The sequence below is a fragment of the Malurus melanocephalus genome, unplaced genomic scaffold (assembly GCF_030028575.1).
Source record: "Malurus melanocephalus ecotype Western Australia unplaced genomic scaffold, MMel_1.1 scaffold_224, whole genome shotgun sequence".
Lineage (NCBI taxonomy): Eukaryota > Metazoa > Chordata > Aves > Passeriformes > Maluridae > Malurus > Malurus melanocephalus.
This window is the reverse complement of record NW_026623456.1, coordinates 329,670-353,153: the sequence shown is the minus strand read 5'-3', so window position 1 is coordinate 353,153 and position 23,484 is coordinate 329,670. Positions and strand designations below refer to the sequence as shown.

Here is a 23,484-nt window from a genome sequence, read left to right as displayed (position 1 = left end):
CCTCCGAGTCTCTGTTGAGGGGAGGATAAATCTCTGACCGGTGGAGAAATGCCAGCCCGAGGGAAAGCACAACCCGGCCGGCGTTCACGAGTGGAGACAGGACGAGCTCGCAGCCCACGGCCGTGGGAATGAAGTGTGGTGGAGTCTCCAGAGCGGGTGATGGGCTGACTCCCTGTCTCACTGCAGAGCAAGAGACTCCACAACCTCCGTACCCTGGAGGGGACGGGTCCGTGTCACCCGACCCTGCAGAGGCTGCGCTGAGCACCGATCCCGGCTCCGGCGGGGTCCCGGGCAGAAAAGGGCTTGGAGGGCGCTGGAGCAGGGTATGGGCAGTGCTGGAATACTGGGGAATGAGTGTTTTGTTCCCTGTGGCGTAGGGCAAGCCCTTGTCCCCAGGGTGCATGCCCCGACTCCCATCCTGTGCCCAGTCGTGCCCAGTGCCCCAACCTAGGCTGTATCGTCTGCCCCTCAGAATGCCCAACCCCGTTTGAGGGGATGCTCAGGTGCTCCTGGTGCCCCCATGCCCGGTTCTCCCAGATGCCTCACGCCCCGTTCCTCGTGGCATCCCTCTAACTCGGTGTGGTCCCATCTCCCCCGTTCCCGCTGCCCCCACCACCACCGTGCCTGCGTGCCCTTACATCCCGGTGCTCCCAATGCCGCCGTGCCGGGTGCTCCTGCTTTTCTGCAGCCAGGTCTTCTCGCCTCTCCAATTCCCAATGCTCCCACGACCCTCGTATCCAGGTTCTTCCTAGGCCACCCGTGCCCGGAGTCCCGACTCCTCCACCCCAATGCTCCCAGCCCTCCCATTCCCAGTTCTTCTCGTACCCCCATGTCCTGTACTCCCGGACCCCCCATCCCCAGTTCCTCCTGGCATCCTCGGCTCCCTACTCCCCTCATTCCCGATGCTCCTGGGCCCCCCATGGCCGTTTTTCCCTGTTCCTCRGGTCACCTCGTGCCCCCTCTCCCGGCACGGGTGCCCCGTGCCCGGCCGGTGCCAGGTGCTGCTCTGTTCCCCGCTCCTCCTCTTCTCCGCCCCGTGCCGTCCCTCCTCCCCCGGGAAAGTGAAAGCGCGGCGGGCGGAAGCCGAGCCCTCCCCGCCGGGCCGCGCCGGGCCGTACCGGGACCGTACCGGGACCGCACCGGGGCCGCTCTCCGCCGGGGCCACCATGGCTTCCATCGGCACCTTCTTCCGACGGAGCCTGCGGCGCGCCGGCCGCAAAGGTGAGGGGCTCTGGGAGGGGCTCCGGGAGGTGCCGGTGCCGGTGTCAGGATCGCTGTTGGTGTCGGTTTCAGTGTCGGGACGGGTCCATTCCCGGTGCTGCGGCTGAGGGAGCCGACGGCTGCCGGCGGAGCGGAGCCGTTCCTGGGCAGCGCAGAGCGACTGCGCCGGGTGGGACCGACGGCAGCGGCAGAGGCTCGGTCCCTCCAGCCCTGYCCGTTCGCGTTCGCCCCGCGGAGCCCAGCTCGGGCCGGCTGCTCCGGGACTCACCGCATCTCTTGCTCCATCCTCGGGGTCTCACCCCAGCCCCGGTAGTGCACCCCATCCCGGAGGTTCACCCCATGCCCCGGGAGGCCACCCCTTCCTAGTTGAACCCCATTCCCTGGGCTTTCCCCCCTCCCAGTGACAGCCTCACAGATCCCCTATCTTCCCACATCTCCATTGAATGAGGCATCGCCGGACATGCTGGCGTGTGGCACCTGGGACACCCGTGGGGATATCAGTGGTGGACCCACGAGGGACAAGTGCCCCTGCGGCAGATGGGTGTTGCGGAGCCTTCAGAAGGCAGTGCAGGTGGCGGTCCTTTGGGATTGGTGAGCTTTCCCGAGATATCAAACTGATCATCAGGATTTTCTGGATGCTGTATCTCGAGCCAGAACAAAGCAGGTTGGAGCAGCCTGTGGATTAGGGGAGCTCACTGCTCTCCCCTCCCTGTCTGTTTTGCGCTGGCTCTGGCTCCGTGGATATGCTCGATGTTCGCAGCTCAGCAGAAGAGTTCTGATAAAGCCCAAGCCGTTTCCTCTCCGCTAGGGCAGGTGTGTGGCTGGGCTCCCGGGTAAACCAGGTCGGGAGACTTTGGCACACCAGAACCCAGGAGTTTTCCGGGAGGAAAGAAACCGGTTGTACTGCAGGCAGAGCAGGGCTGAGCGCAGCCCTTGGCGATAAGGAAAGCCCGYGGTAGCCTTTGCCCTCTCAGTGCCCGCTGGATGGGAGGGTGAAAATCCATGGCACTGGCAGCCACTTTCCACCCGAGAGCATCCCCGGCTACCCGTCTCATTTCCCTTCTCGCAGGGGATGCTCCCACTGCTGGGGAGCTCGGGGTGCTCCCCGAATCTTCCCGACATGGGCTATGGGAGAGTCAGTGGCTCYTGTGACGCTGGCTTTTGTACCCGGGGGACAAGGCATTGTGACTCCTGCCAGTTTGGGGGAGCACTGGGATTTTTGGCACTWCATTCAGCCTGACTAACAGTTCATTCCATACATCCCTGGAGCTCATCTTCCAGCCTGTGGATGGGAAGTTGAGGTCTCAGAGGGATTTAGGCTCTGCTAGCGGGGGCTTTGCAGTCAGACCTGGCACTGCCGGGTGATCCACACTTCTGTCTGTGAGAGGCAGAGCCACAGACCGGTGTGGCCAGGTTCCCCACACCAGCRTGTTTGACTTGTTTGCTTGAAAACAACATGCAAATCCAGTCCTTGCTGGAGAGCAYGTCTGGTATTCTCTGAAACACAGGATGGGACTGGATAGACAGGATTTCATCTTGCCCTGGTGATRGGAACACAGCCAGTGCCAGCAGCCAGAGGGGATGGGGGACACCAGCAGCCCTCCCATGGCACAGTTCGTTCCCTGGGGCCCACCCAACAACAACCTCCTGCCTGGCCCGGAGCTGGGGCTGGACCAAAGCCATTGCTGGAGCACCCCAAGGAGAAGCAGGAGAAGCAGAGCACACCCTGTCAACCGTTTCCCTGCCCTGGAGCACCTTGCTGGGCTGTCACAGGATGATCTCCAATGAGGGCAACCCAGAGGTGTCCTCAGCCAGGTGTCATCCTCAGGAAGCTCCTGGGCTTCCCMTGCTGCAAAGAGACCTCTTTGGGATGAAGAGTCCTTCCTTGCTAAGAGGAAGGACTTTGAATGTGGAGGTGGAGCAGCCCTAGGGTGCACACGRGGGTGGCTTTGAGCCTCTCCCCACCCCGAGCTGGGAAAGTCATTTCTGGTCCCTGGGAAGGGACATCCTGTGATGGGACTGTGAGTGTCACTTCTTCCTATGAACCTTCTGTTCCCATCAGCTCCCAGTGACATGGAGCCATGAAGAGGGCTCAGCAAAGGCTGAAAGGCTCCAGACTCAAGGAGGTGGCTCTGATCCAGGAGGGACAGGGCAGGGTCACCACCAGTGCTGCTTTTGGAGGAGGATGCCACACATGCAGAAGGATAATGGGAGCGCTGATTATGGCCATGCCTTGCTCTGACCAGCTGTGGCTGATCCAGAAGAGCCCAGGGGCAAAATCTGGGATCTGGAGACAAACTGCAAGAGCCAGTTATTTCATCCAGCCATGCATTTACTTTTCTTGTTATTCCTGAAAGAGCAGCTCAGCTTTTCTGCTCCAGCTCCCTGCCATAATCAGAGATGGGACAGTTTCTGTGCCAAAAACAAAGGATAAAGGGAGGCACAAGTGGCCTCTTGGAAAGAGAAGAGCTGTGGCATGGCCTGGCTGCAGCCTCTGTCTGGCATTTAACTCCTCTCCTTCCCAGCCCTCAGATCTCACTGTCCCCTGTGGTCATCCCGGTGCCCATGGAGATGCCGGATAGGGCTCTTTTCCCTCCCGTTCCTGGTCGTTCAGGGTGTGACAGCTGACACTTCCCAGCTGCCCTCCCCAACCGGCCCAACAAGAACTGGGGTTCAGTCAGGGAACTGCTCTGCTTTGGGAGCTGYGGTTTAGGAAGAACCCTGGAGTAGCTCATTTGCAACCAGCAGTTCCCAGGACATCTGGCAGAGAGAGGTTGGGATTTATCTGACTGGAACTTTTGGAGGTGCTTGAACAAGATTTGGGCTGCTTGTTTGCTGTTTGCTTCCCCTCAGGGAATAAAGTTAACTGCTAGAAACACATTTCCACACCTCCCTGCAGATGTTTCATGCAGAGCCAGTCTGCTCTCCCCCATCCCAAGTGCCAGCTTCACTCTGGGCATTCCTTTGTCCTCACTGGGCTGGGGCAAAGGAGGGCTGGGGGTGTCTGATGGCACTTTGATTTTCCCTGAAAGACTCATACAAGTCATTTCCCTTTCCTTTTAACATCCCCAGCTGATCACTCTCTGGGACCAGTAGTCCTGGGCACCAGGACCTGGTTCCCTCCAGCCACTTTGACCAGTTMATGTGTAACTCTGCAGCTCCTCCCCTGCCCTCAGGATGCCTCACACCTTCCATTGCACTCTGATCTGATTTTGGGGGGCTTTTTTTGGGCTACAGAAGGAAAAGATGAGGCCTCTGCTACAGAAAACAACCCCCCACGGGTGCCGCAGGGGAAGCCAGGGGAGCGGAGCTCRGTCTTCTACTCTCCAGGGCAGTTCTTCTTCGAGTACCTGGTGGTGGTGTCGCTGAAGAAGAYGACAGATGGACATTATGAACCCAAGATAACCTACCAATTCCCAAAGGTATTTAGTCCCGTGTTTCTGATAAGGTTTGTTTTCCACATCTGGAGGAGAAGAGGGTGTTGTTGCTGCCCCATCTCTGAAGCCACAGGACGAGAAGAGAGAAGTACCCCATGCCCTTGAATCACAGYCCCAGAGCCCAGGGCTTTGCCTGCCCTGGGTTGGAGTTGCTGGGACCTTCTGTCCCTCCCCATGGTCCCAGAGCCACAAACCCCAKGAATAAACTCCCGGAGGTTGTCTCTGACCTCCTGTCCCAGAAGGGGAGACCACAGYGGGCAAATCACACCTCAGGGAGGTGGCACAGGAGGAGATCCCAGTTTACAGAGGGTGCCTCTGCTTTGCCTCACTGTCCATAAGGTGAAAGAGTCAAAATTTGGATTTTRGGGAAATGCTTGTCCAGATGTGCAGGCACCTTCTGCATCATTCTGAGCTGGGGGTCATTTTGGGACAGATCCCCTCCCACCCCATCCCCAGGCAGGATGGGGCCACTCCATCACCCTGACTCTTGGCATCTCTTCCTTCCAGCGTGAGAACTTGCTGAAGGGCCAGAAGGAGGAGGAGGAACGTCTCCTCCAAGCCATCCCCCTCTTCTGCTTCCCCGACGGCAACAGCTGGGCCCCTGTCACYGAGTTCCCCAGGTACCCACCATGCTTCGGGGTCTGGGCTGGGGTCCTCACCCTGCTGGACTCCCGAGAGCTGGGAGGAGCAGCCCAGCCCGTCCCAGCTCCATGTGCTTTCTCTCCTTGCAGTGAAACCTTTTCMTTCGTGCTGACCAACGTGGATGGCAGCAGGAAGATTGGCTACTGCAGGCGGCTGTTGGTGAGCCCCCACCACCTCGCACCCCCTGGGGGTGTCACCTCCTCCCCACAGTGGGACAYGGCATGTCCTGCCATGCCTACAGTTCAGCCCTTGGGGATGTGCCTCGGAAAGCCACCAGCCTTGACCAAAGTGGTGACAAGAAGCAAGAGGGTGCCCAAAGAGGGTTTTGGAGCTCTCTGCTGAGGCATCAGCCACATGCTGGAAGGAAGAAACAATGAGTGTTCACAACACATGTGGATGTGACACATGGGGACACAGTTTAGGAGTGAATGTGATGGTGCTGGGCTGACTTTTGGACTCAGAGATCTCATAGGGCTTTTCCAAACTTCATGGTTCTGTGATTCCTGCCTGGTTTCCACAGCGTCCCTGGCTCCTTTCCCTTGTCTGCAGGGGTCAGGGTGGCTGCAAATCCCACTTGGGATCAGGATGGGGTTGTGAATGCAGYCATCCAGATGCCAAGGAGCTGGGAGCCCTCAACCCCATTCCCAAAAATGGCATCTGAGCAGTGGCGGTTTCTCAACTCTCGTATTTGACCAGCTCAGAGGCTCTGAGGTGCAACAGTCCTCCCTGGCTGCTGCTTTGAATAGGGACATTAATTCAGGGGGATATCCCTGTGCCACAGCTTGGGGATTTGCTGGATCCCACTGCCCCTTGATCCTCTTGAACCTTCCTGTTTGGTTGTCCAGGCCTGAGCTCCAGGTTGGAGGGCTGAAAGTGCAGATCAAACAGACCCAGGACAGTCCAGTTGGAAAAGGAAAAAAAAAGCCAAAGAACTCCTCCAAAGGTCCCTGTTGTAGAAGGCAGGATTAACCCCAAGGATGGTGGGACAGAATGTCTTGGAGAGCATCTGGGTGGGAGAAGAGTTTGGGAATATGCCAAAGGACTTTGCACCAAAATAATTRGCAGCTCTGGCACCCAAATCACCTTCTCCCAGCACCCTCTGCTTTTCCATCATCAGCTGCATCCTTGGCTTTGGCCCCAGCTCTGAAAATCCCCCAGCAAGTGACTGGRAATTTGAGGGGAGCAAAGGGGATCCCTTTGGAGAGCATGGAAGTGGTGCAGGSAGCTGGGAGATGCTCAAATCCTTTTCTCACCTTCTTCCAGCCATCGGGGCGTGGYGTCCGGCTCCCTGAGGTTTTCTGCATCATCAGCTGCCTGGGCTGCTTCGGGCTCTTCTCCAAGGTAGGGACATGGTGGCTCTGGCCCTACAGTGGCCCCATCTGGCCTGATGGTGGCCTTGGCAGCTGCTCCTTTGTCTGCTGGGGATCCCCATCACTCTTCTTTCTCCCCCAGATCCTGGATGAGGTGGAGAAGAGGCGCCAGATCTCCATGGCYGTGATCTACCCCTTCATGCAGGGCCTTCGGGAATCGCCTTTCCCAGCTCCAGGGAAAACTGTCACCATCAAAAGCTTCATCCCCGAGTCAGGCACAGAGGTTGGTAGGGAGCTYGGGGGCACTACCTGGGCTGCTCCAGCATGAGGAGCCCAGGCTGTGTCTGGAGCATCCTCCACACCTGAGGCACCCAGGGGTGCTCAGCGGAGGAGGGTGGGATGGGTCAGGCTGCCAGGGCCTCATCCCTTGGGCAAAGGGGTGTCACTACCTCCTGATCCAGGAGGAGAGCAAGAAGGATGAGTATGGAGCCCACCCCCAGGGGATGCTGCCCCATCTTTGCATCCTCACCTGGAGCTGCTGCACAGAAACCTCCCCAGACACTGTGTCGGGACTTGCACAGCCCTGGTGCCAGAGAGGATCCTGTGCCAGGGGCTGGGAGGGAGGGGGATGTTGTGTCAGGGAGCTGCTCCCACTCCTGAGGCAGAGGTGGTTCCTCTGGCTGGTTGGGAACCACCGTGGTGCCAGGATTGTCATGGGCTGCAAATTTCTTCCCAGAAAAGGTGGTCAGGAACTGGCACAGCCTGCCCAGGGCAGTGGTGGRGTCACCAACCCTAGAAGTGTTCAAAAAACCTGTGGATGTGGCACTTGGGGACAGGGGCTGGTGCAGAACGTGGAGTTGATGATCTGAGGGGCTTTTCTAGCCTTGGCCACTACATGATTCCATCATTCTGCTCCTCTCCACACCACTCTGCTCAGCTCCCAGGCTCGATTCCTGCCTGGTTCAGCCCCTTGGGCAGGTTCAGGTGTGTGGAAAGCCAAGCCTTTCCCTCTGGAGCACAGATATGATCCAGGCACGGATGAGAAGATCTCATCATGCCCAYGCATGACCCAGGCTCGCTTGGGCACAGCCTTTTCATTTGTTTTTCCTTTCTCTTGTGGCAAAGCCAAGTTGGAAAAATGGGGAGGATCCACTCTGGCACCAGGCAGAATATCCTAATGCTGAGCATGGCACGGATGCATCCTGCCAGGGAGGGCCTGAGAGCAGGATCCCTCCTCTCCAGAGCTGCTCAGCAGCTGGGGATCTRAGCGGTTTCTTCATCCAGGGAGCTTGTGCAAGGCTCTGTAGGTTGCTCAATCCTCTGGCCCAGGGCCAGGCTTGGGASCTGCAGGAGGGAGGAGTAATGAGGATGTTCTTCGAAAGAGCGGCACCCTGGGGCTCTGGGCAGGGACTGGAGCAAGGCAAAGGGGTCACTGAGAGACCAGGAAAGGGGGGAAATAAATGCTGGGTGCAGCATGGGCTGAGAGCTGGGGATGGGCAAGGTTTGTACTGGAGCACAGCCCAGCCCAGCGCTGCTGGCTGGGAWGATGCTGCTTTGGTGGAAAGACACAGGGAGAAGGGAATTTCCCCCTGAAGGATGGGGAGAGGGGCCAGGACTGTGTCATGAGCTGCACAGTCCTGTTAASCCTTCAGTGCTCATTGTGTCCAGCTGCCACAGAGATCCATGCGATTGGGAGACTTGYCCTAAGCAAAGGCAGCTGAGTAGCCAGATCACCTGCAAATACCCATTGTGTGCCTCATTTCTGGGACATCCTAGCCAGGAATTGCCAGGYTGGCCCTGCCAGAGAGACTTTGGAGAAAAGGTTTTTGGGGTTTGTAGCAGAAGCCATGCCTTCCCCACTCCTCCCTTTCCTGGCAGCTCATAGATGATCTGTCAGACACTGAGGTRGCTCATGTCCCTGCCACTGCCTGCCAGGGACTTGGGAGCACTGCAGGRAAGAGGCATTTGAGTTAGAATGCCAGTGCCCAAATAAACCCCACAGTGCATATCCTTGATGGCTTCCCTGAGTCCTCAGTGCTGCACAGCCCCAGCTCCCAGGATGAGATGGGGTTTGTGCCTCGCACATGGATCTTTAATTGCTCCCAAATCACTTTCTCCAAGAGCCAGGGCAGGCGAGGGGGAGCGCTGCTCCTCCTGAGCTGGGGTTCTGTGGCTCTTCCTTGGCAGCTCATTGAGCTCACACGGCCTGTGGATGCCCACCTGGAGCACGTGGAGTTCCAGGCTCTGCTGCAGCGGCTCAGCCCTCACCTCATCCTGCACATCTTTGCCTCTGCTGTGTTGGAGCGACGGCTCATTTTCCTGGCCAAGGAGCTGAGGTGAGCCCTGATCTCTTCATTATAAAAATCCCCATAAAAACACCCTTGAAGGGGCACAGGGCAGAGCTGAGCTCAGGGGTTGAGGGCTGGGGGGGAGGGGGGGGAGGTGTTTCCTTCTCCCCCCGTGATGTCACTGTCCCTGTACCACAGTGTCCTGTCTCAGTGCATCCACGCCGTGGCTGCTCTCCTGTACCCCTTCACCTGGGCTCACACCTACATCCCCGTGGTACCCGAGTGCCTGCTGGACACCGTGTGCTGCCCCACGCCTTTCATGGTCGGCATCCAGATGCGGCACCTGGAACGAGTGCTGGAGCAGCCGATGGAGGAGGTATTTTATCCGGGGGGAGGGCGCTGGGTGGAGCCATGGGTTAATCCGTGTCCCCGGGTATGGCTTGGTCCCGGGGCTGGAGGCTCTGGGTGGCTCCTGGTGCACCCTTTCCCCATCCGGGGAGGCTAGAAATTAAAGCATCCTCTTATGTCCCCTCCTGTTGACATCTGGGGCGAYACCTCCACACCCGACTGGGTTCTGCCCTGCCCCTGTGGCTCCAGGAGCTGCTCTTGGGGTCATCCCAGCCGTGAAGCAGAGGAAAGCTGCGTGGGGACAAGCCACCAAACCTGCAGCAAAAACCGTCCGTGAGGGGAACGCCCTGATCCCCGTGCCGAGGTCCCTCCAGCAAAGGGAGGCTGATCCCTCTCCTGCYACCCTGACGGGCTGGTGACACACCGGTCCCATCCCAAAATGGCTGGGAGGAAGCCCGGATGCCTTGGCAGGGCTTAACCTGGTCACTCCCTGCTCTCTTTCAGGCTCTGATAGTTGATCTCTGCCAAGGGAGGATCATCCAGGCGGTAGGTCCTCCCTGAGTGGGTGTGGGGATGGGAGTGGCCTTTTCCCCTTGGGTGTCACCTACCGGGCAGCTTTGGCATTTTTAAAAGGCTTCCCACTGCCAGAGGGCGGGGTTAGGTGTGATATTGGCAAGGAATTGTTTCCTGTGAGGGTGGGGAGGCCCTGGCACAGGGTGCACAGAGAAGCTGTGGCTGCCCCTGGATCCCTGGAACTGCCCAAGGCCAGGCTGGACGGGGCTTGGAGCACCCTGGGATAGTGGAAGGTGTCTTTGCCCATGGCAGGAGTGGAATGTGATGATCTTTGAGGTCCCTTCCAACCCAAACCCATCTGGGATTTTTGTGTTTCTATGATTTTGGGGGCAGAGCCATCTCAGTGCCAGCCATCCAGGGGGAATGTCCCATGAAGGGATGTCTCCAGCCACAGCACCTGGCTTTGGAGCCAGAACAGCAAGGTCCATGCACTGGATATCCACTCCCACATCTCTGCAGCACACCCTGATGAGAATTAATTAATAAGCTTCAAAAGCTCCACTGATGRGCTGCACCAAGCTGCCATCCCCTGAGCCGGGTCCCTGCAGTGCTTCACAACCCCTCTGTGTTCCAGGTCGGTGATGAGGAGGAGATCCTGCCTGGGAAGCTGCAGACTGAGATGCTGACATCTCTGAACAGGCACAACAACAACAACAATGTGCACAGTAAGGACATCTCCCAGGGTAAAACAGCCCCGATCTGCCCTAGCCATGACCAGAGACCTCAGCCAAGGGATTTTCCTAAAGGCACCTGGCCTGGGATGTTTCTACCCCTGTTTGCAGGGGTAATCCCTTGGCTTTTCCTCTGTCCTGTGAAACATGAGAGCAGGACACAGATAATTCTGCTGGAAAAATGGATTTTTGCCAATATTTCGAGCATTAAGATGCTGCCATCCTGGAAAGCAACACAGCCAGGGTTCCCTCAACAAAATCAGTGCAATCTTTAGTTACTGGAAGAGGGAGGCTCTAAGCAAGTAATTCCTTGGGATGCAAACACAGACCAGGTTAAAATAAGCCCATTGTGTTCAGAAATCCCATCCTCACGTCGCGTGCTCCGTGTCCCCTTCCAGCCTCGGAGCAGGTGAATGCGCTGGTGTCGGAAGCCTTCGTGCACTTCTTCGTGCGGCTGGTTGGGCACTACGCCTCACACATCAAGTGGGGCAGGAGCGGCTCCGGCAGCTTCCAGGAACGAGCCTTCTGCAAGGCCATCGCCTCCAAGAGCTGCCGCAGATTCGTGAAAAAGTTTGTAAAGACAAACATGTTTTCCCTATTTATTGAGGAAGCGGAGAAGAGCAGGATCCCACAGGAAGGTAATGGTCCCATTTCTTCTCCCCTCCACAGTCAGGTGAGCTCTGTGGGGCCCTGGGCTAGTTGATTTTAGGGGCAGAGATGCCTAGTGCCTGGTGAGGGATAGGATGCAGCCTGAGCTGAGGATGCTCATAGCATTGAGCAGATCGTGTTTGCTCTCAACAGCCCCATCTTTCCATCCCTGTCAAGCAAAAAAAAATTCTCATTTGTGACTCCCCATCCCTGGAAATGTCCAAGGCCAGGTTGGACGGGGCTTGAAGCAACCTGGGATAGTGGAAGGTGTCCCTGCCCAGGGTAGGGGCTGGAACTGGATGACCTTTAAGGTCACTTCCAACCCAAACCAGTGTGGGATTCTGGGATTTATTTTAGATCTTGTCCCCCCTGGTGCTGGGGACAGCTCTCCAGGAGCTTCGTGTAAAGCAGCAGCACAGACATTTGACTTGGGAATAGCAGCAGCTGCCAGGAGCCTGACTCAGCTTGGCCCCTGTTCAGTGACAGCAGGACTGGTCCTTCCCCCTTCCCRGGCATTTACAGGACAGAGCTGAGCCTCCTCCCAGAAAAAATGGGCAGTGGAGGTGGAGGAAACCACCCAAAAACTGTACTGGCAGATGGAGCTGTCCTGGGCTGGGATTTGCCACTCCTCTCAGAGGACTCCCAGCCCGCACTGCCTCAGGCACTGCTGCTCTGCCCTCGTATGTGAAACATTATAGGGCAGACGTGGACCTGGGGAGGAAGAGAGGGATGGCACAACCCATGCTTTCTCATCATATTCCCAATTTATGTCACCATTCTGGATGTTTGCTGGGTCCTCTCATTTCCTTGCTGGTGGGAAACATAAAACTGAGGAGAGGTTAAAACCTCTGGCTAACCCAGCATCATAAAGCCTGTTTTGGGTGAGAGGGATGGGTGGCACTGTAATCACCCCCATTTACTGACTCACAGCATCCCAGAATTCCAGGAAATTGGGTTGGAGGGACTTTAAAGCGATCTCACCCCCTGCCATGGGCAGGGACACCTTCCACTAGAGCAGGTTGCTCCAAGCCCCATCCAAACTTACCTTCACTTCCACATTTCCCCTGGGTCCTTTTTGGGTGTATCCATAACCCAGCACAGTTTGGGGCACAAACACCTCCCAGGATTCAGGCTGTGTATCCTGCATCCTCCACCCCAAACACCAGCACCTCACCCATGACCTTTTCTCCTCCACAGCATATTTCCAGCAGAAAATAACTGAGTATCATGAACAGAAGAAGCACCGAAGGGACTCCTGAAGTCCAGCCTGGACACAGAGGAGCAGGACTGGGACTGACACATCGCTGCCAGCAGCACCCACCTGGGACTCCTGAGCTGCCTGGGCAGCACTGAGCGCCACATCCACCCTTTCTTCCTCAGGGCATCACTGGAAAACTCTTTGCACAGAACTAGTGCCAGGCTGGGATTTCTTTCCCAGTCGTGGCTGCTCCAGGGACAGACTGTGACTCCCAGTTCTCAGCCCTGCACAGTCCTTGTCCACACAGCACCTCACGCAGAGGGAGGGCAGCCAGGGCTGGCTGCAGGACAACAGGGGTTTAGAGTAATTGTTAGGAGGGGGAAAAAAAGGGACGAGTAGAAAATAGCGTTACTTGTCATTAAAAAGGGGTTTGCAAATAAGGAACATCCCACTGAACRGTTCCCGAGATTTTGTTACTAGCAACTGTTTTATGTTGTTTTATTGAGCCATTGTTAAACACCAGCAGGAGCAGGTGGGGGGGTTTAGTGGTTTCCTCTCTTGCAGCTGCTGCGTCACTGGTGCCACACAGAGCCAAGTTTGGCTTTCTAAGGAAACGAAAATACTGATTTCCAGCAGGTTATTTATTTGTGCTGGAGCAAACTGTGAAGACCATGTGGCTGTGGGGTGTGAAAGCGGAAAATGAGGACCAACAACTTCAGGGAGGGAGGAAGGATTTGTTCTATCCTAAAGTAAAATGTGTCACCATCCTCCTTGGGTCTTGTCTTGGTGCCAACTTCTCTTAAAACCTCAAATTCCACTCTGAAATGTGATGTCAACAGCAGATTAAAGCTAAATGATGGTTCTTTTCCTTTCCAAATGAACTCACACAGGAAATAAATATTGCAGATCTGACTGTCCCATCTCAAAGAAACCCAAGCTAGGTACTTCTCTGAGCAAAGGCAGAGCTTCATCCTCCTCTCTGGGATGGCACAGCCAGGCTGTCGCATCATTTGGTACTCACCAGGCATCGAAATACCAAAAATATCCTTGAATAATGGCATCCCACACTGCTTTGGGACGGCAGGGATGTTCATGATCACCCAATTCCACTCCTGCCATGGGCAGGGACACCTTCCACTATCCCAGGTTGTCCCAAGCCCCATCCAGCCTGGCCTTGGACACTGCCAGGAATGGGGCAGCCACAGCTCCTCTGGGCACCCTGTGCCAGGGCCTCACCACCCTCACAGGGAACAATTCCTTCCCAATATCCCATCTAACCCTGCCCTCTGGCAGTGGGAGGCCATTCCCTGTGTCGTGTCCCTCTAGGCCATTGTCCAGTCTCTCTCCATCTTTCTTATGGTTCTTTCCTGTACTGAAAGGCCACAATTAAGTCATCCCAAAGCTTCTCTTCTCCAGAATGAATACCACCAGTTCTCAGCCTTTCCTCACAGCAGAGCTGCTCCACCCCTCTAATCACCTTGGTCCTTCCTCCCCTGGCTTCAAATCCAGTCTAACACAATTTTTGCAGTGGTACTGAAAGCCCCAGTAGGTGATTTTGCACAAGCACTGAAATCCAGCAGGCTGCCAGCTGGCTTTTACTCTCAGAGCTGGGCAACATCCACCCAAACAAGGGAGATAAAGGACATTTATTTTTGAACCCTTCGTGAAGTCAGGCACAAATGTGACAGACACACGACTGGACACAGGGACAAACAGCACTGAGTCTCCAGTCCTGCTGAAAGAAAGCTGTTGATTTGTTGCTCAGCTCCCACATGTACTTGGAGGGGGAACAGGAATTCTTTACTAGGAAAAAAGGGGATTTTTGACACTGGGGGTGTCTTCTCTGGCTCCACAAATTCCCCCTCATGGTCAGTACAGGGCTAACTACAGAAATAAAGGTTAGTGGTATTTTTCTGGGTTTTTTTAAAAATTATATTTATTTTTCAAAGTTCAACTGACAACAGAAAATGGTGTGGAAAATCAAGGGCACCTATCAAGAATAATCCCTTTGGAAAAGGTCACTTGCCTCACCACTCTCCTGCTTGTTCATTATGTCAAGAGGAGATACCAAATGTTTTGGTTGTGAAGCCAAACACAATCTCATTAAGAAATTGGGAAGTGGTCCTTGTTTGGGGAGTAGTTCCTTTGGAAACAATTACAAATCATCCAAGGGACTGGATTGTGTGGTTGCTTAATTCCTGTTGGAGAAAAAAACTGACAAATTTATTCCTTAGCTGCTGAAAACAGATATGCAAAACCAGATCCTTAAATTAAAAAATACATACATTTTCAAATGCAGTCAGTGCTCCAGCTGGCAGGCAAGAGTGAATTCTAGCAGCAGAACAGATGGAGCTGCCTTAGAATCATCAAATCCCAGAATGGTTTGGGTTGGAAGGGATGCTACTGATCACCCTGTTCCACCCACTGCCATGGGCAGGGACACCTCCCATTGTCYCAGAGTGCTCCAAGTCCCATCCAGCCTGGCTTGGACACTTCCAAGGATGCAGGGGCAGCCACAGCTTCTATAGGCACCCTGTGCCAGGGCGTCATCACACTCACAGGGAAGAGTTTCTTCCCAATGTCCCATCTAAAAATCTCCCATTTCAGTTTGAATCCATTCATTCTTGTTCTATCATTCTCTCCTTGTGTAGAAAGGCACTCTCCTTTTTTTTTTTACAGGCATTTTTTAAGTTCTGGCTTTAACACTCTCCCTTTAGTGCCCAAAGAGTGGACAGACTTTGCTGGGGACACACAGGGAAGGCTCAGCTAGGGCTGCTGGGAGCAGGGACACTGGGGCTGGGTCACATTGCAGCACATCAGCACAACCCACAGCGTATTTTTAATTCTTCCTGCTTGAGATTTGTCCAACACTTGATCTAAGCCTACAACAGTAAATAAAACAGTGCTGTGAAATGTTTCCCTGAACTGGAAAGAGCTCATTTATTGTGCTAAATTGTTAACATAGTTCCCAGCAGAGCACTGGCCAACTTACACCATCCAAACAACTCTGGGCTCAGGCCGGGAGGCAGCTCAGCCCCCACTGCTGATTTGGGACTCAATCCCCGCTATGCAGCTGCCCTGAGGAAGATAAGTTTCATGCTTTGGCATGTGGCACCCTGTGCCATTGGCCTCGGTGCCAGCAAATAGTCCTGGGAGGGTTCACCCAGCTGGAGCCAGCAAGGGGTGACAGTCCAGTGCTTCCCACTGCTGCCCTTGCTCCCACCCCAGTCCCAGCCCACCTGGCCATAACCTCTGAACTGCTGCAGTCCTCACCCTCTGGAAATGATTAAACTCCTCTGCAGCTCCATTCCACACTCACAGCTGGGCCACAGCAGCACTGGAGGTACCCGGGGTGAGCTGGGTAGGATGGAAAGAGGAGGAAAACACTGCTTTGAAACAAAGTTGATGCTTGGATAACACAGAAAGAGGCCCTGAGGTGTCCTGACCTGTCCCTTTCCTATGTTAAACCCCTTATCAGTGCAAGAGAACTCCTTCAGCAATTCTTAAAGMGCCAACACAACACCCAGTGGAAATTTCCTGCTTCTCTTAACAGTTAAAGAGGAAAACCTGCAGAGCAGAACTGTATTTGTGTAGCAGGGCGTATTCTCAGTCCCAGGTGCTGCTGCTGCAGAAGTTCTTCCTCCTGCACATCTTCTGGACGCAACAGAAAGTGGAAGGGCCCATTAGGAGATCAGGCTGAGCCCACGAATCCCCTGTTCCTCTTCTCAGCCCCACAAGCATGTGTGACATGACCCATGGCCACCAACAATGCAGGTGGAAAGGTTGTTTATTCCATTATCTGTCACGTACCCAGAGCCTTGGCAGCATTTCACAGGGCTTGGATTGCCAGCAGTGCTTGTTCCCTGATAACTCTGAAACTGCATCAGCAGAGAAATGGAATTTTTTCCTGGCTGGGAACATCCAAACTTCCAGGGAGTGAAAAACTCAGAAGGTGTCCTATTGCATTTCCTGAACAGCAAGAGGCTTTAGTTTTGCACATGGAAGTCTGGTCCTACACAACATGTTAAAGGCTTTGGTTCTTCTCAAGTATCAGTGACAAATTATTTGGAGCAGCCTAATCTTAAACCCCTGAGGAGTAAAAGCAGGAATCTTGTTTACATGGCTAAGTGGGTACAGAGGTGTTTAGACAAGGGTTAGATTTGATGAACCACCAGAATGGTTGATTCAAGGAAACCACTTTAACTGCAGGGAGGGACTTTCCAAGCAACAGTTCTGCACCCACTTCATGCCGATGAAAGGAAACACATGGCTTGTAAAGTGCCCTTCCAAACCCTTCCAGGCTCTTCCCTTGCAGTCTTTTACCTGCTCCCCTTGAAGGGCAGTAGCAGAGGCTGCATTGTACAAATCAAGCCTTTCCCCACCTCATTGCAGATAAAACTCAATTAGTGAGTCCCCTGAATTTCACTTGTGACATCTAAAAATGTCACTCTAGAGCCATCACCTTGCACATGGAGATGCTCCTGGCCCCAAGAAGTTGGGAGCTGCCCCAGGTACATCAGAATGCAGGAACCAAAGCCCCTCTCTGGCTCCCTCCCACCAGGGACCCTGAGGGGACCCCCAACATAAGGCCAGGTCCCCCAAGACACCTCAGCTGTGCCTGCCAGAAAACTGCTGCTCACAAGACTTCAAGTGGGAGTGCAAGGGTGGAGTGGGGAAGCCTTACAGGAGTCTCCTCCTCATCCTAAGCATGTTGCTGATTCCCCCAGTACCCCCAGGCTGACACATGACCTCCAGCTCACCTGCTGACACGGTGCCACCCCAGGGGAGGGGACCAAGACTCTTCCAAGCACAGAAGGCACAAGACTGGGCATGTCCCTGTGCCAAGGCTGAGACGAAGGACTYGCCACCTCTTCCCAGCACAGCCCAGCAGGGCCAGTCTGGTTTCTCCCCACAAACACCCCAACCAGAGCCACATACYTCCATGTCCCCTCCAGTCCTGTCCCTATCAGGACACAAGAAAGCCCAACCTCTCACTCCATGGCAACCAGACACTGGGCACTGCTCAGGGAAGGGGAACAAGGGTTTCAAACCTCTCCAGGCACTGCAGGAACTGAGTTTTCTCTCCACTTCCTGAGCACATTTTCTAATCACTAGGGTATCACAGGAAATGCACGTCAACACTTCCAGGAGACGAGGGAGGTTTTAGTTTATTGTTACTGAAGTGTGGGGTTTTTTGGTTTGTTTCTTTTCCGAACCTGAGCTTGTGTTTAATTCCTTCAGAGCCATGTYGCTGTCCCCAGGCACTGCCTTGGCCTGGGCTCCCAGCACAGAGGATTTCCTTCCCCCTTTCAGAGAGATGCTCCACGGTCAGACGGCTGGGATTTCAGACATGAGATCCCAGCATTCCAKATCTGTCCCGAGTAGCTCCCCCACAGCAGATCCTGCTCAAAGACGCTCCCTGCCCTGCACTTCAGCCCCTTTGCTTGGAGCTGAAGTTCCCCTCAGTGCCAGAGCCTGGAGCACCAGGAGAATTTCATTAACATGCAATTAAACTCTCCATTAATCTAACTTAGTGTCCCTCATGCAGTTCACCACAGTTAAAATGGTATTAAAACAATGACAGAAAAAATAAACGAAAAACTTACTGCAYGATAGAGCAGGGAAAGCTCTCAGAGATCCTGCAAAGACAACATGATCCGTAGAAAAGTACTGGAAAACTGCTCTCTAAACCACAGGCAGGTTCGTCATTCACAACTCTAAGCAGGACAGAGCAACACACACATCTCAAGACAACTGTTGCTCTCAGAATTCTTATTTATTAAGAGCAGGAAGGAAATTTTGCTTAAGTTTTATACATAAAAAAGTAAACAGTAAAATTTTTTTCTTATTATAGTATTTTCCACTGAAGAAAATTGAGAAATAAGTTGTCTTTTTAGATAATGTTTATTTAAAAAAATAAAATTAATTGACAAAGATACCACACTATTTTGCATGCCGGGCACCCCTTGGCTCACAGGACCCTGTTCAGCACGAAACCGCTTTGTCAGCAATGCATGAGCAAAAACCACCCCAGCCTGGCTCCCACCTGGTAGCTGCTGCAGCCACACAATTTAGTGAGATATCTCTGGGTTTTTACCAGCTCAGGTCTTTAGTAAATAAATTTCAAGTGGACACTAAACAAGTATTTCACTAAGAGATGATGAAATATTAAAATTAAAAGCAAGTCAGATTGCAGCTGTAATTATACTACATTATAAACTTCAGTTGGTGGGGATCCATTCACCATATAGAGATTAATTTGTAATCAAGGTAATTACAAAGACAGAGCATTACTCCCTGCATGCTTTCCCGGGCTTGGAACCAACAGAGTGGACTACATGGAGAGTTGACTAGGGTGTACTTGGAATTCACTCTCTCAGGCAGGAGACTAGTTAAGGAGTGTTACTGATAACAAAGAAGAAAAGTTATACAACATTGATTATTATAAATTACTTTTTTCTTATCTGCTTTTTGCCTTAGTCTCCTACAAGTCGTCATCGGCTCCTGTAGAAACCCAGCTCCTCCTCCGCTCCCCGGCGCCGGCTCTGTCCCTAGTGGTGGTTCGAGTGCGTGGGGCAGCCCTTGATGCGGAACACATGGATGTGCAGGTGCGCAGCGATCTGGTTGCACACACTGACACAGTATCGGAGCAGGTCAAACAGGGACAGGATCTGCACAGCAAAACATCACCCAGTTATCCTCATGAGCTCCTCATGTGCCACACAGTGCTGTAACCACCCACACTCCACAGCCACAGTACTATGGTAAAGTGAGCTGAATCTCCAACTCCAGGAATAACCATGGAATTGCAGACTGCCTTGGGATGGAAGAGACCTTAGAGCCCATCCAGCTCCACACCTGCCATGGGCAGGGACACCTTCCGCTAGTCCAGGTTGCTCCGAGCCGTGTCCAAACTGGCACTAGACACTTGCAGGGATGGGGCATCACTTCCTGAAGAGTTTCTAGGAATGCTGGGCTTTTTTACAGCCCAAGACAGACTCTTAATTCTACAATCGGAGAGTGGGAAAGAGTTACAGCAGCTACAGAGATACTGTGAAATGCCCCATTAACTCTGAATGGTGACAATCACACACACAACATCTTTTCACATCACAACAACACAATGTCACTGAAAGGTTAACATTGTTTTTGTACATTAAACTTGAGCATTTAGTAAGCCCAGATGAGTATAATTTAAGATCTTTTTTCCAGTGAGTGCTGGAGTCATGACACATATTCCAGAGCTAAAGGCACAGCAACAGCACCCCTGCACTGCCCATCACAGAGTCCCAGCTAACAAGGCAGCAACACTAATCTGCAAAATATTCTCATCTAAGATATGAATATTTGCTATGGAGCTTTAAAATTTTAAACTATCACAGAGTTATCAAGATTGGAAGATATTTTCAAGATCATCAAGGCCCATAGTCACCCCAGCGCCACAATAATCACCCCTAATCCATGTCCCCAGGTGCCTCCAGACACCCCTTGAACACTTCCAGAGACAGTGACTCCATCACTGTCCTGGGCAACTTACTCCAGTGCCTGATTAATACCTTCAGCATTTTTTTTTCCAAATATTCAACCTGAACCTCCCTTGGTCAGCTTGAGGCCGTTTCCTCTTGTCCTGTCCCTGTTCCCTGGGAGCAGAGCCCGACCCCCACCTGTCTGCCCRATCCTGTCAGGGAGTTGTGCAGAGCCACAAGGTTCCCTCTGAGCCTCCTTTGCTCCAGGATGAGCCCCCCCAGCTGCTCCTGGTGCTCCAGACCCTTCCCCAGCTCCCTTGGACATGCTCCAGCCCCTCAATGTCTCTCCTACCAGGAAGGGCTCAGAGCTGCTCCCAGGACTGGTGGTGCCGCAGCAGGGCCAGCATAGGGCATGGTCACCACACTGGGCCTGCTGCACACACCACGGCTAGGACAGACCAGGTGCCACTGGCATTGTTGCCCACCTGGGCACACCTGGGCTCATGTCCAGCCACTGTCACCAGCACTCCCGGATCCTTTCCCAGCTTTCCAGCCACTCCTCCCCCAGCCTGGAGCGTTCCATGGGACTGTTGTGACCCAAGGACAGGACCTGGCATTTGGCCTGGTTCACCCTCATACCATTGGCCTCRGCTATGGATCCAACGTGTCCAGATCCCTCCAACTGATCCACATGCTACCCAGCCTTTTGTCCTCTGCAAACTGACTGTGAGTGCCTCGATCCCCTCATACAAACCATCCCTAAAGATGGTGCCCAGGACTGCCCCAACACCAAGCCAGGGACACTGTGACCAACCAAACCCAGCTTCAAATCTACTCTGTGATGTCCCTTCTCAGTCCCACTCCCCTCCAGGGGACTCAGGTGGGCACAGCCAACAAAATGAATTAGTGGCAGAGTTAATGAATAAAACAAGCCTGTACTCACCAGGGCAATCCAGAGGACAATGTACTCATCAATAAAGCTGTTAAAATACTGGTCAAGGAACAGCAGTGCTGGGCCTATGAATGCTGTGTCATACAGGTACATCTCACTCTTGGTCATGTGGGCAACCTGCAGTAAAAAAATGAGAAGTTTAAGAAAGAAACATGTGCCAGCCAAGGAAGAGCGATTTCAGATTACACAAAGACAAAATCATACAGTTCAAGCCACATTACTGAAAAATATCAAGTACTGAATGGGCAGCAACAATAGTGTTTGAACCATGGAGCTCCACAGCTACAGAGATGCAAGGTTTGCTGAGAGACATCTTTTATTAGAGCAGAGAACATAGCACATGAAAAGAAACTAACATGTTTCCAGCCCACCTCTTCCCCCTGCCAGAAACCAAAGAGGGAAATGGAAGTAGACTGGTAAATTTTTAAGTTGAGCCTGGAAACAAAAAGTCCCAACTGCTGGAGCTTCAAAAGTCAGGGACACTCAGTGTTCTTTTCTCTCCACCTCTTTTTCTCCCATTCCATATGGATCACCACCTCTCTCTGGTTACAATTTGATGATCATTTTTGGTGCTCAAGTATGGCTTTCCTACCTCCCTATGTGCACAGAACCCATCCCACACTCCATCCTCACTGCACAGCATGGCTGGGATGGGATTGAGCACCAAAGCAGGCCTGCTAAGAAAGAAACTCTTCCYAAACTTAACTGTGATTGAAGTGCAGTACTGATGCAGCTCCCTGGCAGCCCAACACAAGCCTATAGAACTGGGGTGGTGTTTGAGGCAGAAGCTGTTTACCCCTCATTCATTGACACCTCCACCCTTGTACAAACCTGTTAAAGATTTTAATCCCTATTTCACTCCAGTTCCTTAAGCTAAGCCCTCAGCAAGAGTTCCAAATCTCAGCAGCTCCATTTCTTCCTCTCCTTGCCCCAAACCCTCCTCCCCTTTGCATCTGAGGGGGATTCCAGCCACCTCTGTTCCAGCCCAGCTCTTCACACATGCACAAATACACCGCAAAAGTGTGAAGGGGCAAGAAGGGAAGTGGGACAAACTGTTCTGAGCTGTTCTGGTGCTGCCTGTGCAACCACAGCATCAACTCCAGGCTTCCACTGCCCTTTCAAACAGAAAAAGGCTGTGCTGCACCTCCAGGCCCCTCAAAGTAAAGCACGAGTATCTCTTCAGTGCACAAACAGGTGCAAGTTACTCAGTGCTCAAGTTACACAGAGAGCTCCAAAGTCTACACAAAGTATTCCTGCAACAAGACCCATGAAGGTTCTGGCACACTCACCACCAGTTTATTTGTGATCTTGGCAGACACAAAGCCAAAAGTCAGGATGTAGAGGCAGGGGTGTCTCTCAAAGAGCTGCACAGCAGATTTCTTGTAGATCATTGCAGCCAAGGCAATCACTGAGCCAATATGGAGAAAAGGTGAGAGGACACTCGTTCCCTATGGTGAGATTCAAGCATGAGGTTAATAAATATACACATTACAAAGAAACCTCAAAGAGCCCCTCACGTGTGTGCAAGGAGGGGTTAAAAAATTCCCATTAGAAACGTGTTTCTTAATACTGGTGCTAAAAGAAACAAAGAGTGGTGAAACTCGAGCAAGCAGCAGCTGAAAATGTGGTGGAAACTTTGTGGTGCTGGGGAAAAACATCAGATTTTAGACAGCAAGAACACTGCAGCAGAAGGTGCTTGTGCAGACACCTCCACTTGTTTCTTTACACTGGTATTAATAATAATACAGATATTTTAGAAGGATCAAACCCAGAATCTTCTGGAAAGTTTTCCTTCTGAATGGATTTTTGCACAGGATTTTTCCATGAACTCTTCAGCATGGGGTGTATTTGTATAACCTGGTTTATTACATTAATTCAAAACTAAATTTCAAAGCACAAGTACTTTTACTCAAAAATTTTGTAACTCTGACTCCTACATTTACTATTCCTACACATACAATATTAATTTGTTTTTCCCAAGCCAGAAGGGAAAATATTCCCCATGGAGGAGTGATTACATTAAACACAAAGTGTGGCTGAAGAGTCTCCGTGCTGAGGAGGATGTGGCAGCACAAGGTACTCACTGCTATAGTGGATCCATTTTTGCCAACTCCACCTGTGAAGATCACTCCAAAGTAGTTCGTACAGGAAAATATGGTTCCTGCCACAGTACAGAGAGCTGGGAATATTTTCACCTGAATATTCAGTATTGGAATCTTAACGGAAGAGAGACAAGAAGTTAAAATATGCACATCTCAAWTTTGGGTTAGTATTTCAGGTGCACTCAAACACTCCACTTTCCAACACCACATTTGCTGTTCTTTCTCTGCTATACAGAGATTGATGTTTTTACAGAGAAAAATGTATTTTCCAAAAATCCTTCCATGAAGCTTCCCAGAAAGCAAGACTTAAATTCAGTTACCTGAGAAGAGCCACCAAAAGCAGAGAAATGGACAGAAACAAAGAACTTGTTCTACATCATCTGGGGGAAGAAAATCATCACCTTTCCTGAAGCTGCAGCCAAGATCAAACTGGGAAGATGAAGAGCTGTTTGGGATGGGCAGATAAACCCCTTCATGAACGAGATTCAATCTTTTGGGCAAGGCAAGGCAAGCAAAGAGATCAGACAGGTCACCTCAGAGCCAGTGACCCAGGAGAGGAAGGATGAGGTTGAGGATGAGGAAGAAGGGGAAAATAAGCATTGGCAGTTTCAAAAGAAGGGGAAAACAA

The 23,484-nt window shown here is 52.7% G+C and overlaps 2 protein-coding genes across 5 annotated transcripts in view; one reads left to right on the top strand and one right to left on the bottom strand.

Annotated features, from left to right (window-relative positions):
- The first annotated feature begins 520 nt into the window (after positions 1–520).
- On the top strand, positions 521–15,234 carry DENND2D (DENN domain containing 2D). The gene is given in 16 exon segments (XM_057374330.1): positions 521–602; positions 605–660; positions 662–766; positions 769–826; positions 829–1,221; positions 4,459–4,643; positions 5,166–5,278; positions 5,390–5,459; positions 6,564–6,641; positions 6,753–6,893; positions 8,798–8,946; positions 9,097–9,274; positions 9,751–9,792; positions 10,394–10,484; positions 10,889–11,128; positions 12,336–15,234. Coding segments are annotated over 16 exon segments (2,043 nt in total). The 3' UTR covers positions 12,398–15,234.
- Positions 15,235–18,106: 2,872 nt separating this feature from the next.
- CEPT1 (choline/ethanolamine phosphotransferase 1) overlaps positions 18,107–23,484 on the bottom strand; it is a 31,886-nt gene continuing 26,508 nt past the window's right edge. For 3 of the 4 annotated variants that reach the window (XM_057374435.1, XM_057374436.1, XM_057374437.1), the window contains exons 6-9: positions 22,839–22,970; positions 22,044–22,202; positions 20,746–20,871; positions 18,108–19,007 (exon numbers count right to left, since the gene is read on the bottom strand). In XM_057374435.1, coding sequence (XP_057230418.1) covers positions 18,888–19,007; positions 20,746–20,871; positions 22,044–22,202; positions 22,839–22,970 — 537 coding nt within the window. In that variant the 3' untranslated portion in view covers positions 18,108–18,887. Of the gene's footprint in view, positions 19,008–20,745; positions 20,872–22,043; positions 22,203–22,838; positions 22,971–23,484 lie in introns of all 4 variants that reach the window. The other variant, XM_057374434.1, reaches the window with a different exon arrangement.